At 45.2% G+C, this 15,538-nt stretch overlaps 3 protein-coding genes across 5 annotated transcripts; 1 reads left to right on the top strand and 2 right to left on the bottom strand.

The window, feature by feature from the left end:
* Nucleotides 1-348: 348 nt before the first annotated feature.
* Nucleotides 349-2,922, bottom strand: D19B. The gene has a single exon (XM_001353785.4). The coding sequence runs from the start codon at nt 2,797-2,799 to the stop codon at nt 481-483; it is 2,319 nt and encodes a 772-aa protein (XP_001353821.1). The 5' UTR covers nt 2,800-2,922; the 3' UTR covers nt 349-480.
* A 1,075-nt stretch (nt 2,923-3,997) lies between these two features.
* foi (solute carrier family 39 fear-of-intimacy) lies at nt 3,998-14,297 on the bottom strand. Of its 2 annotated transcripts, none has more exons than XM_015187714.2 (6): nt 13,806-14,297; nt 6,890-7,496; nt 6,469-6,829; nt 6,234-6,403; nt 5,113-6,153; nt 3,998-5,039 (listed from the first exon to the last, which is right to left on the bottom strand). In XM_015187714.2, exons 2-6 carry the CDS (start codon nt 7,301-7,303, stop codon nt 4,869-4,871), a joined length of 2,157 nt encoding a protein of 718 aa, XP_015043200.1. In that variant the 5' UTR covers nt 7,304-7,496; nt 13,806-14,297; the 3' UTR covers nt 3,998-4,868. The 2 variants fall into 2 exon arrangements, with proteins under 2 accessions (XP_015043200.1, XP_002135070.1); XM_002135034.3 differs by lacking the exon at nt 13,806-14,297 and adding an exon at nt 9,902-10,038.
* A 56-nt stretch (nt 14,298-14,353) lies between these two features.
* Nucleotides 14,354-15,523, top strand: GstO1 (Glutathione S transferase O1). 2 transcript variants are annotated; one of them, XM_015187713.2, is made up of 4 exons: nt 14,357-14,503; nt 14,569-15,149; nt 15,205-15,326; nt 15,389-15,523. In XM_015187713.2, exons 1-4 carry the CDS (start codon nt 14,476-14,478, stop codon nt 15,417-15,419), a joined length of 762 nt encoding a protein of 253 aa, XP_015043199.2. In that variant the 5' UTR covers nt 14,357-14,475; the 3' UTR covers nt 15,420-15,523. The 2 variants fall into 2 exon arrangements, with proteins under 2 accessions (XP_001353820.2, XP_015043199.2); XM_001353784.4 differs by lacking the exon at nt 15,389-15,523 and having other exon boundaries at nt 14,354-14,503; nt 15,205-15,327.
* The last annotated feature ends 15 nt before the right edge of the window (nt 15,524-15,538 follow it).

The raw sequence follows: 15,538 nt of genomic DNA, 5'->3' as shown, positions 1-15,538 counted from the left end.
CTTTTCTAAGCATTCGACACTATATTTGTGTTGTTTCTTGTCTTGAAATCAAATACCCGCGACTTTTGACTCTTCTTATCGATATACAGGGTAGCTAAAAATAGTATCGGTATTTTTGTGCGATAGGCGGAATGAATTCGGCGTTAATTTCAAAATAACAATCACAACTATGGCTCAAAACACCATTTTTCCAGCATAGATTCTAAAAATATTCCTTGATTTGTTTTGCAACTTCTATTCGGTTCTTCATATTTTACGTTTTGAATAATCATTTTTATAGCGAAACCCAAAAATAAATCTCAATGAAGCGACTTCTGAGAGAACAGACATAAAAAAAATCTTTTAAAATAATAGCGAATCGAATAAATGATACATTTAAAAATACTATAGTATATATACTATGCTCATAGTAGTAGAAACACACATAATATACGTGTATATTACTAATAATAATAAACATATAGAGTTTTATTGCTGTCCTCAGACATGATCCAATTTGAATGCATCGATGGTGGTGCCTTCCGCCTCGGCCTTCTGGGCATAGAAGCCATCGTAGGTGTTCGTCTGCTTCTGCAGCTTGTTTAACTGCTCGAATGCCGCTTCCTGGATCTTCCGAAGCTCCACCTCCGCCTTCCGCTTAGCTTCGTTCTCCTCCAGCTGGTAGGCCAATAGCTCAGCGGTGGCGGCAGCCCGCTCGGCAGCGGGATCCTGGTACTGCTCAAAGTTCTTTGGCTGCTGTCGCTTGGCCGTTTCCGCCTTGGGGGCCACCGGTTCCTTGGGCTTGCTTGGGGGCCTCGGCGGCTTGTCGTGGACCTTCATGTGGGTCTTGAGCACCTGCTCCTGGCGGAAGTGTTTGCCGCACACCTTGCACTCGTACGGCTTCTCGCCCGTGTGTATGTACTCGTGGTGTCGCAGATACTGCTTCTTGGCGAACCGCTTGGGGCAGAAACGGCAGCAGAAGTCCTTCACCTTCTGATGCACCACCTTGTAGTGGAGCTTCATGTTGCTCACATGGTTGAATCCCTTGCCGCAGTCCGGGCACATGTGCTGGCCCTCCTTCTTGGTGAAGTTCACCTGCGGCGACCACGACGGTAGGTTCACAGACGGTATGGGATTAACCACAGTGCCTGCCAACTGAGCAATGTCCACTCTCTCCACACGTCCTCGCAGGTGAGGGCTGGGCTTCGCAATGGTTGAGGAAGAGGCTGCCGCAGCGACCTCAGCCAGTAATGGATTGACTGTGGTCTGGTTTCTGGGCAGATCCGACTTTTCGTGAGTCTTTAAATGCTTGGTGAGGCCCTTCTCGAAGAGGAAGACCTTGCCGCAGATCTTGCACTCGCAGCACTTCTCTCCCGTGTGGCTTCTCTCGTGGATCTTGCAGGCATGCGACTTGCCAAACGTCTTCCCGCAGTACTGGCAGGCGAAATCCTTCCTCTTCTCATGCACCACCTTGACGTGGTTGGCCAGGGCTTGCTTGTTGTGCGAGGTGTGCTCGCACTGGCGGCACTCGTACTTCTTCTCCTTGGTGTGGGTGAGAATGTGTTTGTTCCACTCCTGGCGCGTTGTTTTGCCCACGCCGCAGTACGGACAGACGTGGTTCTTAATGCCTGCATGCCGTAGCAAGTGATCCCTTAGCACACTGTTGATGGGGAATCGTTTGCCGCAGATCTCGCAGGCGAATGGCAGCTCCTCGCCCGTGTGCTTGTACATGTGCTTCTTGAGGGCCGTGGGGCAGCGGAAAACCTTGTCGCATTCCGTGCAGGGGAAGTCCCTTTGGGGCGTGTCCACCTTGTGCACCCGCTTCATGTGGAAGTTGAGTAGCACGGGCCGGGCAAAAGATTTGTTGCAACCCTCGTAGGTGCACGGATGCATTTCCGATGACTCCGTGTGTGCATGCTCTACGTGGACGCGCAGCCCGTTGGCCGTGGTGAATCCCTTCCGGCAGCTCTCCACCTTGCACTGGAAGGGGAGGAGATCGTTGTGGTGCTTCATGTGCTCCTCGTAGCGAATGGCCTTCTTGAACTTCTGATGACAAATGTGGCAGTCGATGAGGCGATGGAGGTGTCGCTCGGCTGCGGGAATCCTCTTGCGCTTGGGCTTCTCCCTGCTCCCCTTCTCACCGTCTGAGTCCGAGTCGTCGGAGAAGGAGCTGAATTCGTCCGAATCATCCTTAATGGGTCGTTTGCTGGCCTTGGCTTTGGTTCCGCGCCTGTTCCCGCGTCGAGCCCGCTGGGCCAGGGGCACGTCATCATCGCTGCTGTTCAGCTGAAAGTCCTCGTCCTGGTCGTTGTCGTTGCCGCTCTCAATGAAAGAGTCGTTGGATTCCTCGGCAGAGCCGAGCTCATCTTTCTCTACCTCCTCGACCTCCTTCTCCACATCCTCTAGCATTTTGAACACATCTTCCTCATTCTCAATGATCTCTATCTTGGAATTCAAAAGCGGATCAAAGTTGACGTGGTCCTCGTCGTCGGGCGGCAGGTCTGCGACCGCTGCACTGGGATCCAAAACATCGAAGTTCGTCTGGCACGTAAAGGCATTGCTCGAGACCAAATCCTGGAATTTCTGCACCGAGTCCACGCACAGCTTCTGGAAGTCGTGCAACTCGTTCAGTTTCGCGTAGCAGTTAAAGCAAAGGTTCTTGGGAAAGCCATCCTGCTGTTCCACCGACAGCGAAGTGCACACGCATAGTTTTTTGGCCAGGCCCGGAATCAAAAAGAGATCGTACGCCATTGTGTCGTGCAGGGTGCTCAGACAGGTGCGGCATACCGTATGTATGGAGTACTGACTCCCCTCGTTCATTTTTCAATTTCGATTCGTTCAATTTTGACAATTAATAGCTGATGCAAAGAAATTCTGCTGAGAAAAATCTAACACAGTATCTATATACGTGTCAGTGTGACCGCGGATTTATCGTTGAAATATACCGTCCGACCCTCAGAAATATACCAAAATATACCGTCTTATTGTAAAAATATACCGTAAATATACTGACGAATTAAAGTTCTATTTTACATATTCCTCGTTTTTGATATTCCGACGAATATTACTAGCTAAATAGAACCCTCAGTCCTGCCTACATAATTTTATCCGATTAATGAATCTATTTTCTACCTGACTGGTTTACTTTAAATACTTGACTTTGATTGTTTTTGCCTTAATTTTGGTTCCGCGGAAAATATTAACGATTGTAAATTCTTATTGTAGATTCATACCAGGTCCAATTTTCGGCGAATAAAATTCAGAATCTGATCCACCTACTGAATATGAACGCGTACATTTTCCGCTGGGTTTACCTTTTTATATATTTTTCCAATTGCAAGGAGAAAAGTAAATCAGAACCAGAGCTACCTCGATACCAATACATGTTATTGTCATCGATAGACATCCTGCGCGCCCACTAAATTCAAACAACATATTTCACGCATACATTTTGCTTACGAAGTTGAGGTGGAAAAACATTTATTTGATCATTTAAAGTGTTTAAAATAATATTAAATGTAGCAAAATACGCGCCATTTTGCGTGTGCTGGTGCACACTTACAACACGACACACATACATTTATATTTATTTATTTATTAATATTATTGTAAACTTATTTCGTTTAGTCGTTTCAATTGCCTTTTGCTTGATATCACCAAAGTAATTTTACATCAATTTCTCCAAATTTCTCCAAGGGATGCCTCTGCATCCTTTGATCTCCATTCTTCTTAGTTTTCAGAGAGCTTACAGCTAAGTAAAATTATAGGTTTTACTGCCTCTTTAGCATATAGTGTGTGTGGGCTTTAGAAAATATTGTTAGTTGCTCAGTTAAAGTGATCGTTGCTGTGTATGGCTTGTGTGTGTGGTGTGGTGTGTTGGGTGTGTGTTAAGAGCAATCGTTCCTTTTCTCATCAAAGTCGCACCATTTTACAAATGTTTAGTTACTCATGTTGAATCACAATCACTTTCATTTCGTGTTAGTTATGTGCGCAAATTACCAACAAAATCAATGCGAAATTATACAACAACAAACTAGACAGATCTGTTTATTTCTGATTTGTTTTATTACAAAAAAAAAAAAACATAATTAAACGAAAGTTCGTTCACGAGAGGTGGCAAATTATGTACGAGCGTGCATTTAGGATAGTTTTTAAATGTATTACAAATAATAAATTAAACTTAAATGGGGGTTTGGGTCGATCTCCAATAGTAGATAATACGCTTCGAAATCTTTAAGTAATAGCGGACATTTTGTTTATAGAATGTGTTCAAACTCGCCTAAAGTAAACGTCTCGTGCACACACTGTATATCTGTATGCATATAGTGTATATAGTGTATATATATATATATGTATGTACTATATATATCCTACAATCGTAAGTGTATCGTAAGTGTTTAGGTTCTGTTTCCGTTTTCCGTTTTAGTGTAGAAGATCAGTAGTCAGTGGATCCGTGTGTCCGTGCTCCAGCACGGCCATACTTTCGCTCCATTCTCTGTAAATGTTTCGCTCTTCCTTTTTCCCAATTTCAAACGCAGTTTTGTAGCAAAAGTTAGGAACCTGTTTCCTGTTGCCTGTCGCCTGTTGTGTGTGGGTATGCAGGTGTGTTTCAAAAACTGGATAACAAATGCCTTTTTTGATAATTGATAACGTGTTGATCTAGCTGTATGTGTGTGTGTGGTGTATATATGTGCAAAGTGTAACAAAGATCTATAAAAAATTAAGCAAAATATAATTGAAAAAATCCTAGGCCTGACGGAAAAAAAAAATGCAGTTAATACACAATATTCGCTGCAATTCCCATAATACGCTATGCTACAAGATTCGCTGCAGTTGTTGGTGGTTGGTTGTTGGTTGCTCCCTTCCCTACTGGCTACTGTGGCTACTATCTAGTGCACGTGCTGATGGTGGGCGGCACTGGGGGGCGCAGTGCCAAACACGCTCATCAGATCCCCCTCAAAGAGGGCAATTATCAGCATTATCCCCACGCCACTGAGCATACCGAGTATCTGCAGCAGAAACTGGGCCAGCGACTTGTGTGAGGCCGATATCTCAGGCATCTGTAAACAGAAAATATAGCAATCATTATCGAAATACGAGTTTAAATGGGAATTGGGAAATTGCTTAACATACCATATCGACCAGGGCAATGTATATAAACAGACCCGCTGCTACGGCAAACATCCATTGGGCCACATCCTGCGACTGGCCAAAGGCAATGCCAAAGATCATGCCAATGAAGCTGAGTACACCAGTCAACAGATTGTAGTACACAGCCGATTTCACGGACATGCCCGCCTTCATCAGAATGGCAAAGTCGCCCAGCTCGTGCGGCAGTTCATGACAAAAGACGGCCAGCGAGGTGGAGAAGCCACCGGCAATGTTCTCGGCAAATGCCGCCCCAATGGCCATGCCATCGGTGAAGTTATGCAACCCGTCGCCCATGATGATCATCCAGGCCACGGCGCTCAGCGTCTCTGGCGGCGAATGGACATGCCCGTGGCGATGGCTATGGCCATGATGCGAGGACTCGTGCTCCCTTAGAATTACAGTCACATGATCGTTCTTTCCGTCCTTGCCATCCACCACCTTGCTGTTGCTGTTCGAGGCGGCATACACAGCATTGCCATCCAGATCCGTGACAATGGTATTGTTGTCCTGTGCCTCCTGATGCTGCTGCTGCTGGTGGTTGTTATGCTTGTGATTGTGGTTGTGGTGGTTCATCTCTACACAGTTCGTGTGCAGCGTGGAGAGAAGAGACTCGGCGGCCGCTGCCATTTCACTGGAACCATCGTGATCGGCGAGTCCGTTGCGTACCTCAGAGGCGGACGCCGCATCCCCACCTGCCCCTGCCACGGACGCAGCCACTCCGTCGCCGGGGAGGTGCATCCATTCGCTCTGCTTGTTGTTCATCGTAATCTCATCGTAGCAGTACGGATAGGAGCTGTATTTCTGCTTGCAGATCTTGTCCCCCGCCACGGAGTTGTTCACCGACGAGTCCGGATCACGCATCACCTTCGCACGCGACGGCTTCTTTGTCTCCTTCTTCTCCACGCTCTTCCGCCACTCGGAGATCATGGTCAGAGCATGTTCTGTAATGTAGAAGAATATGATGCCGCCCAGGCAGCCCAATCCCTTCATGATCATCCCTCGCTCGTCCTGCCCTGCCAGCGACTGCCATCGAAAGAGAAAACAAGAAAAGAAATTAGGAATCACAAAGGAACTAACGACAACAACCCCATGCCCATACTCACATGCGGCAGTAAATGGAGCAGAGCATCGCCAGTCATTGTCCCCACGGCCAACGACACCAGATACTGTATAATGTGCTTGTAATACCGGGAGCCCATGAAGGGTATGATGGCCACCCCAACCAGGCCTAGGATGCCGCAGGCAAACACCGAAATGAATGCATAGACCCACACTGAAACAGAAGATTAATTTCATTAAAGGACAACAAAAAAACAGCAGACATTAGATTCAACGCACCATAGAACATATCCTTCTCTGCGACGAGCAGCTTCTCCGTGCTATCGATCTCGGCCAGCACATCCAGCTCTATGCAGCCGCCAGTCTGGGCCTTCAGTTCGTGCAGCAGCACAGGACACAGATGTAGCATATCTCGTTCGCTGAGTGTAAAGTTGGTGGGCCCCTCGATGGAGCTGCTGTTGTGTTGGAGCAGGGCAGGTGCGCATACAATGTTGGAGTTGGTGCCATTATTGCTAAGGGTGCAGTTCTTTAGCTTGAGCTCCTCTCCTTCCGCCACCTGCGGCTCCTCGCTGTGACTGTGACTGTGATGGGAGAGATCGTGGGGCTGGACATGATGCACCAGGCGACTAGCAGGCACGCACTGAGGAGAGGGGGATACATTAATGTGGAATCCACAAAAGAAGAGCGAACCTTTACTTACGGTTCCCTCGCTGGAGGCCACCATCGAGTGTAGGTTTATCTGCTGCAGGAAACTGTTGAATCCACTGCTGTCCATCGCCCCCTGCTGGGCCATCAGCTTGTCGAGAAAGTACTTGGTGATCTGCGGGACAGGTGGCTCGGAATGGCCATGGCCATGCTCGGCATGCCGTTTGTCTCTCCTCGAGGGCGGACTTGTGCTGTAATTCTGGGTATCGTCGATAGCTAGCTGCTGTCTCTGATCGGTGGTTTCACTGGAGGGACTGGAGGAGAGACTGGTGTAGACGCGCGCATTAAGCTGCTCCTGGCTGTGCATCACGGTGGCGCCTGCGAGCAGGCTCTCCACATGATCCTGGCAGTGCAGGCGATGGGCGCAGAGGAGGCAGACCACACAAACGGCCATTATGTGACGCGCCATCTTCTCGGCCGCTTCTCTCTTTTTGTTCTTCTCTTCTCAAACAACAAATTCTATATAGTTTCTGATGATTCTGATGATCGTTTCTGGTTGATTCGGTTTACTGCCCAGCAATCATTATATGTACATGTATTCAGTCAATCAATCAATCAATCAGTCAGTCAGTCAGTCATCAATTTACGCGCTCAGCTCAGATCTGAAATGGAACGTAGAGGAATATGTTGGGGGATTAGTCAAAGAAAATCTCACAATACAAACGGCTATCACACCAACACAGAATTCGATCTGTTTACACGTATGCACATAGATTCTATGCCGGGGCGTGAGACGGGAGACGGGACGGGACGGGACTCTACTCTAATCGTTAGCTCGTTATCCCATCCCACACTCATTAAGCCCCCGTTCTGAACAGTTCGTTGATCATTGATCGGAGAGGAGAGGAGAAGCGAAGAGAGGAGAGGAGAGCACTTACAATACACCCAACCAACCCATTTGGGGACCCATTGCATAACCAAAATAGTCAGTCAACCAAAGCGGAAGTTCAAGTTCGTTTCGCGGCCACAATGTGGATCGACACCTCCAAATATGGGGAAAAGCTCGATAAAAACAGACGACAGACAGCAGCAGCAGCAGCAGACCGCCCAAGCAATCAATTGGTTTTCAGGTGCTCAAAACATTGTCCATAAATGGGCATCATTTCAATGCATTCTGTTGTTCGTTTCAAAGAGATCTACGGATAAACGCGCCATGGATAGGGAGACACATCAATCATCGATCTTCCACTTGGAAATACTTGTGGCATATTGCATCATAGTATGATCGTTAAGCACTTTGGGAGACAGTTCTATCTGCATTATATCAAACGAAAGCGATTAGGGATTTGTGTACCCAAAGATCGACACAAACTTCAATTGAAATACTTTCACCACCGTTTTCCACCGGTTCCGGGTTTCAGGGTTCTTTGAGCCCCAACTTTGATTGTTTAAACATTTTGTTGTGATAACAGCAGAGATATCGAATCGTTTTTGATTGGAATTATATAAAGTACAATGTTATTGTCAACATCTTCTGGACATGGTATGGGACTGGGCCTGGGTCTGGGTCTGCTCGTTGCCTGCGATTGCAAACGTCACCGATGCGATGCCATGCGATGGCATGCGGTCGCCTCGATAAGCAGACCGCGAATGACGGCACGCGCCAAAAGCGAGACTTTTCTAATTTCCCCAACCAAAACTACTGAAAATTGCTTTCTTAATGTAACAACTTGTTGTTGCAACTGCTGCTGCTGCTGCTGCCACCGCCGCTGCTGTTATTAGAGTTTTCAGAGCTGCGAGGGCACAGGCAGACGGTAGACGGCAGACCTTAGACAATTTTTCGCAATTGCGCATTAATGGCACAAGCTCCACGACATTTCCCTGCATTGCTATCCAATTTATTGATAAAACTTGGCCGAATATTTGCGACACAAAGCAGGGGGGGAGTGGGGTTATTGAGGGAGATGTGGCAAACGGAAACACGTGGGTGGCCAGGTGGGTGCCGTGCCTGCCTATCGACTTAATAAAAAGGGAAAGCCAAGCGAAGCCGAAACAAACGTCACTGTTGTTGCATAAGGCGCAGGGCGGAGGGCGAAGGCAAGCAAGAGGCGCGTCAAGGTCGCAGGAAGTGGGCGGCGAGGCGGTCCTGTCATTGCAAGCTCGGCATTGACAAGGACACGCATTCCCGGCCCAGGCCCTGGCCCTGGCCGACCTCCAGGATCAAGGTAGTGCCGGATGTTCAAAAGGTTGGCAGTTCACTTAAAGACCCCCAATACCTATACCTTAAAGACCTGCACTCACTTGTTGAGCAAATGTGAGTGTTCAATTAAAGTTTATCAAACTCCGAAGATTGCCTTGTTTCCGTGTATCTCGTTATCGTATGTATCTTTGTTTGCAATCAATTCTGATACAAACTTAATTTCGCTTCAATAAAAATCAATCAATAAAAGCATATGCAAAAATCTATCGCAAAACTGTCTCCCAAATCTGCTCCAGAGACTGGACTGGGCTGGACTGGACTTCTCTCAACGCCATTCCCGATGCCTGATGCCCCATGTGGAATTTCTCAGCAGATATCCCAACCACGAACCGCCAGAATTGCGATCCCAACCAAAAATCTGACCTCCCAATCAATCCCTGCAGTCAGTCAGTCAATTGGTCAAGTGGTGCCGCCGCCGCCGCCATTGACTGATTTGTTTCATTATTTAATTTCTTCTTCTTTTTTGTGTTTTTTTGTTTTGTTTTTTGCGTTATCTTTTTGTAATCAAGCCTCATTTGAATTCAGTTCGCGTGATTTTTTTTTAAACGAAATCACTGAGAGAAAAACTGAAATTGAGTTCGGACGCGCGGTTTTATTTCTCCCTGAATGTCTGATATAATTGTTGTGGCCAGCGGAGAGGGTGGGAGTGGGGAGGGAGCGATTTCTGTTTCATTCGTTTGTGCCAATAAATTCAGCAATTAAATTCACTTTCTTTCTGTGTCTGTCTAGCACGCATGCGCACATCTCTCGATTGATAGTACAATTAAGTAAAAAAATATATATACATATATTCTAATAGTTCCGTACCCCATCTAGTATTACGAGTATACACAGAGGCATGTGCCTATTAGAGCACTCGAATATTGAATATTGAATATTGAAGACACTGAACCCGATCGGAACCGCACCGAACCGAGCCGAACCGCCAACTGAGCAGCGCGCCTCGCTTTCCGTGCGATTTATAAGCCCAGTTTCATTTCATTGTGGCCATAAACTGCAGGGGGCCCCCCACACACACCACTCACATTAAAGCATGCCCATGATCGGAGGGAGGCGTGCAAACTGATTTCAGACCATGGCTAACGCACAGAAAAAAAGAGAGAACATTCGGAGTCGATTGGATGCCAGAAGCTACTCCAAGTTCGGACCAAGTTGTGGATGGAGTTTTGCACTCTGGAATTAATCTTAATTAGCTGATCGAAAATGTCAATATGCTAGTGCCAGCTTTAGTACAAATCTGACACTTTAAAAGCCGCATATTTAATTTAATCCTTACTTTAAATTGGATTGTGCTAGAATTCTAGATGTACACATCATTCTCTCGGTATTATCCTGTATTATCGAAATCTCAATAATGAAAGTCCCTCAAAAGAGCAATTTGTTGCGTTTCAGCGATTTTTCGGCGTGGACATTATTTCAATTTAGGGAAAAGACTTTTGGAAAAGTCACGCGTCTGTGTATGCCAGAAAAAGTTCCAATATTCCTAAAAAAAAATCGTATTACAGTGGTTTTAATTTTTGTTTTGTTACTATTTGCCAATTCAATTCAATCGGTAGCATATTATTTCATCCCGAATCGCTCGCTGGCTTATAGCCTCTTTTCGTGCCTTTCGGAACGTGTCCTTTGGCTAATGGGAATTTTTGTGCAGCGAAATATTATGGATTCGCATCTGTGGAACAGGTGCAACAATTTTCAAAAGTTCTGGTTACCTCTTTAGGCTTTTTTTGCTAGGGAGTATCCAATAGCTCAAAGAAACTCCTGCCGATGGAAACCCAACTCCATGAAGAGATCTCTTCACGAGATCTTTCCATCAGATATATTTACCTTAAAGCTTCTTGTTTAATCTATAAGGTAAAAAACCTTCTGCTGAGTCCACGAAACGGCACTCGCATGACATCTCCATTGGACAATTGAAACCGATGTCAAAACGAGCACCGAGAACGTTGTGAGCCGCCGCGGGTGTACATCTACACCCGATACTCACTTAGCATCTGTCTCTTTTTCACACACCACAAACACCACACCAGCATCTCGCTCTCCTCCTCAAGAGGGCGCACACTGCACGAAGTGTGCGAGAAAGAGAGAGAGAGAGAGAGAGAGGGAGAGAGAATGAGTAAGAGTCTGGAAGGCGTAGTGTCAGGCGTAGTAGCCGATGCAATTTCATTTGTTCTTTCTGGCTATAATAACCATCCAGATTCTCTATGATTTGGCCGTTTTCTTGTATCTTCAAAATTTTGGATTCCACAGATTTTTCTCCTTTTTGTGGGAGGAGGGGCGGCGTGGAAACAATTTGGCTACAAACTTGATTCAGTGTTCGCTCTAGCTCTCATAGTCTCTGAAAGCTAGGCGTCACACAAGGCGCCCAGAAGGACAGACAGATGATGACCGAGAATAAATATATAGATACATATATTTTATGGGGTCGAAAGCGCTTTTTTCTGGGTGTTAAACACATCCACTTCCACCACAAATCTAATATAACTTTATACTCTTTAAGTATCGGGTATAAAAACCGAAGAGTCCCTTAAATACTCTAGAAGTTATTGCCCTCAAAATAGCATTTAATATCTTCATATTCACATAATATCTTCATAACATCAACTGAAATTGAATAGCAATATTGTACATGCATCTATGAACCTGTCTTCAATTAAGTTGAAAATTCTTGAAACCTTCTTCTGACTCAACGAAATCAAATTTCGCAAGACATCTCCATTGCAAAATCTGATTTTTTCAGAACGAAGCATTCCTTAGGAAGGTTTTTTGTAGACTCAACGAAACTTAAATTTCGTATGGTATCTCCATTTCGTAAGTATAAAAGAGTTTTACTGACTTTTCCAATTAAAGTTAGTATACAATTTCCTGTTTAAAGGATGATTTCGTTGAATTTTAAGTCTGGCCACTTTCCAACTTGTTGCTGACTCATGGGAATCGATTTTCCACAGAGATACTCGCGTTCAGAACTGAAATTTCACCACACAAACCAATTATAATGAATTCCACAGCTGTTTTTGGCACTCCGCAAGCCAGGCGCTGACTCATCTAATTACATTTCGCATGGTATCTCCACTTTACACTTTTGTTTCAGACCAGCTTCGTTCTCACTTGTTCACATTAGACTTTCGCGATATACATATTGTATGCACATACATATCTACCTCTTACGGCCTGAAATTTCAGTCGCTAAAACCCTTCACACATGACGTACAACATTGCCTGACGTAATCCATCTGCCGGCAGATCTCGCGAGCTGAAATTTCACACAGACAACACCACAGAGGAGTGGTGTTCGCTACCTGCGAACGTACACCCCTTATATACCTTTTATCTTCAGCTGTACCTTTGGCAGCATATCTCTTTTGGAACATTCAAGAATTTCATATCGAGAACCCCACAGGTAAGCAGAAAACAAACACGCACACACACACACACACGTACTCATACACTAATTCCTCAACCTTTATTTACCTAGAAATATATTATCTTTTCGTGCCGGACAGAAACGAAAAATCATTGGCCGAAAGCTCTTGTTGTGGATTTTCAGTTTTCAGCTTTTTAACTGCGAGGCGAGTCATGTGGCGATGAATGACTTTTGGAGTTCTGGATAGTTAGAATAGCTTAACAAGTGCGACTTTGCAGAGGTCGATCACGTCCAAGCATATGTATAATGAGTGTCCGGATCGGATCGGAACGGATCTGGCTGGGACGAGGCTCTGGCTCTGGCTCCGGCTCTGGCTGTGACCTTGCGCCGTTGCTTGTTGGCCGACCCGACTGCTAAACTACGCGAGTTGCGCATTTTAATATGCTACAGGTACAACCTGAGAGAAGAGGAGGGAGCCGTAGTGTAGCGCTTTGACACATAACTGATGTTGAAGGGCCCGCCGAATGCGATAAATAATTCATTGATATAGTTATACATATGTATGTATGTATTGTTAATATATAGAATCGTTGTGTAAAGAATATACTATTGCAGTGTTTACTGTGGGGTGTTGTTAGATTCCTCGAGTGACGGCGGCGAGTCGGAAGCCGTTTTGATAATGTACCTCCATGAATAATTGATTTCTCTCTGGTCACTTGAGAGTTTGTTACCCACTAGCAATAGAATAGCACTCAGTGGTGCGATAAGGAGCCATCATCGGTGGACTGCACAACGATCCATATACGTATGAATCACAGAACACTGCGTAGCACCTACGCCTCGTCCGACAACACGTCTTTAAATAACAGACTGAAAACGTATGTAGAGCAAAACACATGTTGATAGTACATATATGGGTCATTGCCGATAAGCATTCTATTGCATATTTTACCAAAATTTTTTTGCGTTTTGCGTAATTGGGCTTTAATGATAGCAAGAAAAATGGAAATGAAAATGGCACTTAAATACACATAGTATGTATGTATAAAAAAATATACTAAAATAGCATAAAAACGTGCCTAATACATGCCTATGTATCACCCACACTCTTGTGTGAATGAACATATACAGCTGTACATACAGCTGTATGCATGCATGTATGTAAGTGAGCGGGTGTCCAAATCGCAAGAAGAAGACCAAAAACTCGCACATGGAAGGCGGCAGCTATAAATACACTATGAATGGGTGGGCAAAGAGGAGCAGATGAGGGGGCCCGTCGCATGCATTTCCAATGCACTGGGACACACTAAACTAAATAATCTTTAATTAGGAAAATATTGAAACACTTACACACGTCTATTTATTGAACTGTTTAGCACATCACATACATATACACATGTGCACATGTATTTATCAATTCCAAGAGTTGCAGAGATGCGCGCTGCGGTGATAGTGTAGTAGGGCTTGCTTGATGCCGTCCAATGGTTATTTCGATCCCACACTGCCGGGGACGGCGGGATGACGGAAGAAGTGTATTATACGTACTGTCGAGATAACGCCGAATCTCAACTACGTTGCAACAATCCCAGATTAACACAGAAAATCTACCAAAAGATCAACTTTTCAGCGACGAGAAGGCGCGAGACAGCGGCAAAAGCTTAGCCCCGACCGACTTGCAGACTAGACGCCACACACACGAACATGCACAGTTACGCAAGGTGCTGGTTAACTGTAATCATCTTGAGAACTCGATTGATTTAAACATATGCCAATTCCATTTTCACTTTTGCACGCACCGCCAACACAAAATCCGCAAAATAGGGATGGAATGGATGGTAAATATATATTTATATCGAGCGCGTGCTCGATAGCTATCCAATAGTAGTCGACTCGCGTGTACACAGTACCAGGGCTGTGCACATCAAACTATCTTCGCTCTAAAAGTCATATATTCGATAGCCACCCTCCGATAATATTATCAGAAACGAAACAGAAAACAGCTAAAAATTAAACTGGAAAAATGAGCGACACTGAACATCTTACTACTGGTACGTGTTGATCCATCTGATCCAACGCTTTTTAATTTATTTTCACAATCCTCACCCACTCGCAGGCTCCACCAAGCCCATCTTTCCAGACGATGGTGTGCTGCGCTTGTACTCGATGCGTTTTTGTCCCTATGCACACCGCGTGCACCTCGTTCTTGATGCAAAGAACATACCGCATCACAACATCTATATTAATCTGCAAGCTAAGCCCGACTGGTTTACCAAGATGAGCAGCACCGCCAAGGTGCCGGCACTGGAAGTCGTCAAGGAAGGCGAGAATACTGTGCTAATTGAATCTCTAGTCATTTGCGATTACTTGGATGAGATGTATCCGGAAGTACCGCTCTACCCAACAGACCCGTTGAAGAAGGCCCAGGACAAGATACTCGTTCAGCGTTTTGGGCATTTCATTACATCCCTTTACAAGATGTTGCTCGACGACAAGCGCGAACTGGACCTGACCGACTTGATCACCGACTTGGAAATTTACGAGAATGAGCTAAAGCAGCGAGGAAGCAAATTCTTTGGCGGCTCCAAGCCGGGAATGCTAGACTACATGATTTGGCCTTGGTGCGAGCGCTTTGCTGCTCTGAAACTTGGCGACGGCACTCAAGCTGAGTTGGATCCACAGCGCTTTTTGACACTAGTGAGTACACACTCGGAATTGATGAATGTCAATATAAAATGTGTATTTGTTGCAGCTCCAATGGCGCGACTTGATGCTCCAGGATAAGGCCGTGAAAATTTTCTATCTGGATGGGGAGACTCATGACAAATATATGAACTCCCGTAAAGCTGGCAGTGCAGATTACAACATGCTATAGTAGGTTCATAAAATCAATTTCAAACCATTCCTATTTAAGATCTCCCGTTTATATTTCTCAGCCATGCCGCCAAGCGTACAAGACGGGAGTAACACTTCATAAAATTTAGTTGTTTTTTTTTCTTTTAACTTCGCTGGCTCGATCATTCAGATATTTAAAATATTGTGGAAAATCAAATTAAAATATTAAAACTCAATTTAAATTGTATTGT

The sequence above is a fragment of the Drosophila pseudoobscura genome, chromosome X, assembly GCF_009870125.1.
Source record: "Drosophila pseudoobscura strain MV-25-SWS-2005 chromosome X, UCI_Dpse_MV25, whole genome shotgun sequence".
Classification (NCBI taxonomy): Eukaryota; Metazoa; Arthropoda; class Insecta; order Diptera; family Drosophilidae; genus Drosophila; species Drosophila pseudoobscura.
The sequence above is the reverse complement of the archived record's forward strand: the minus strand, read 5'-3'. Positions and strand labels throughout refer to the sequence as shown.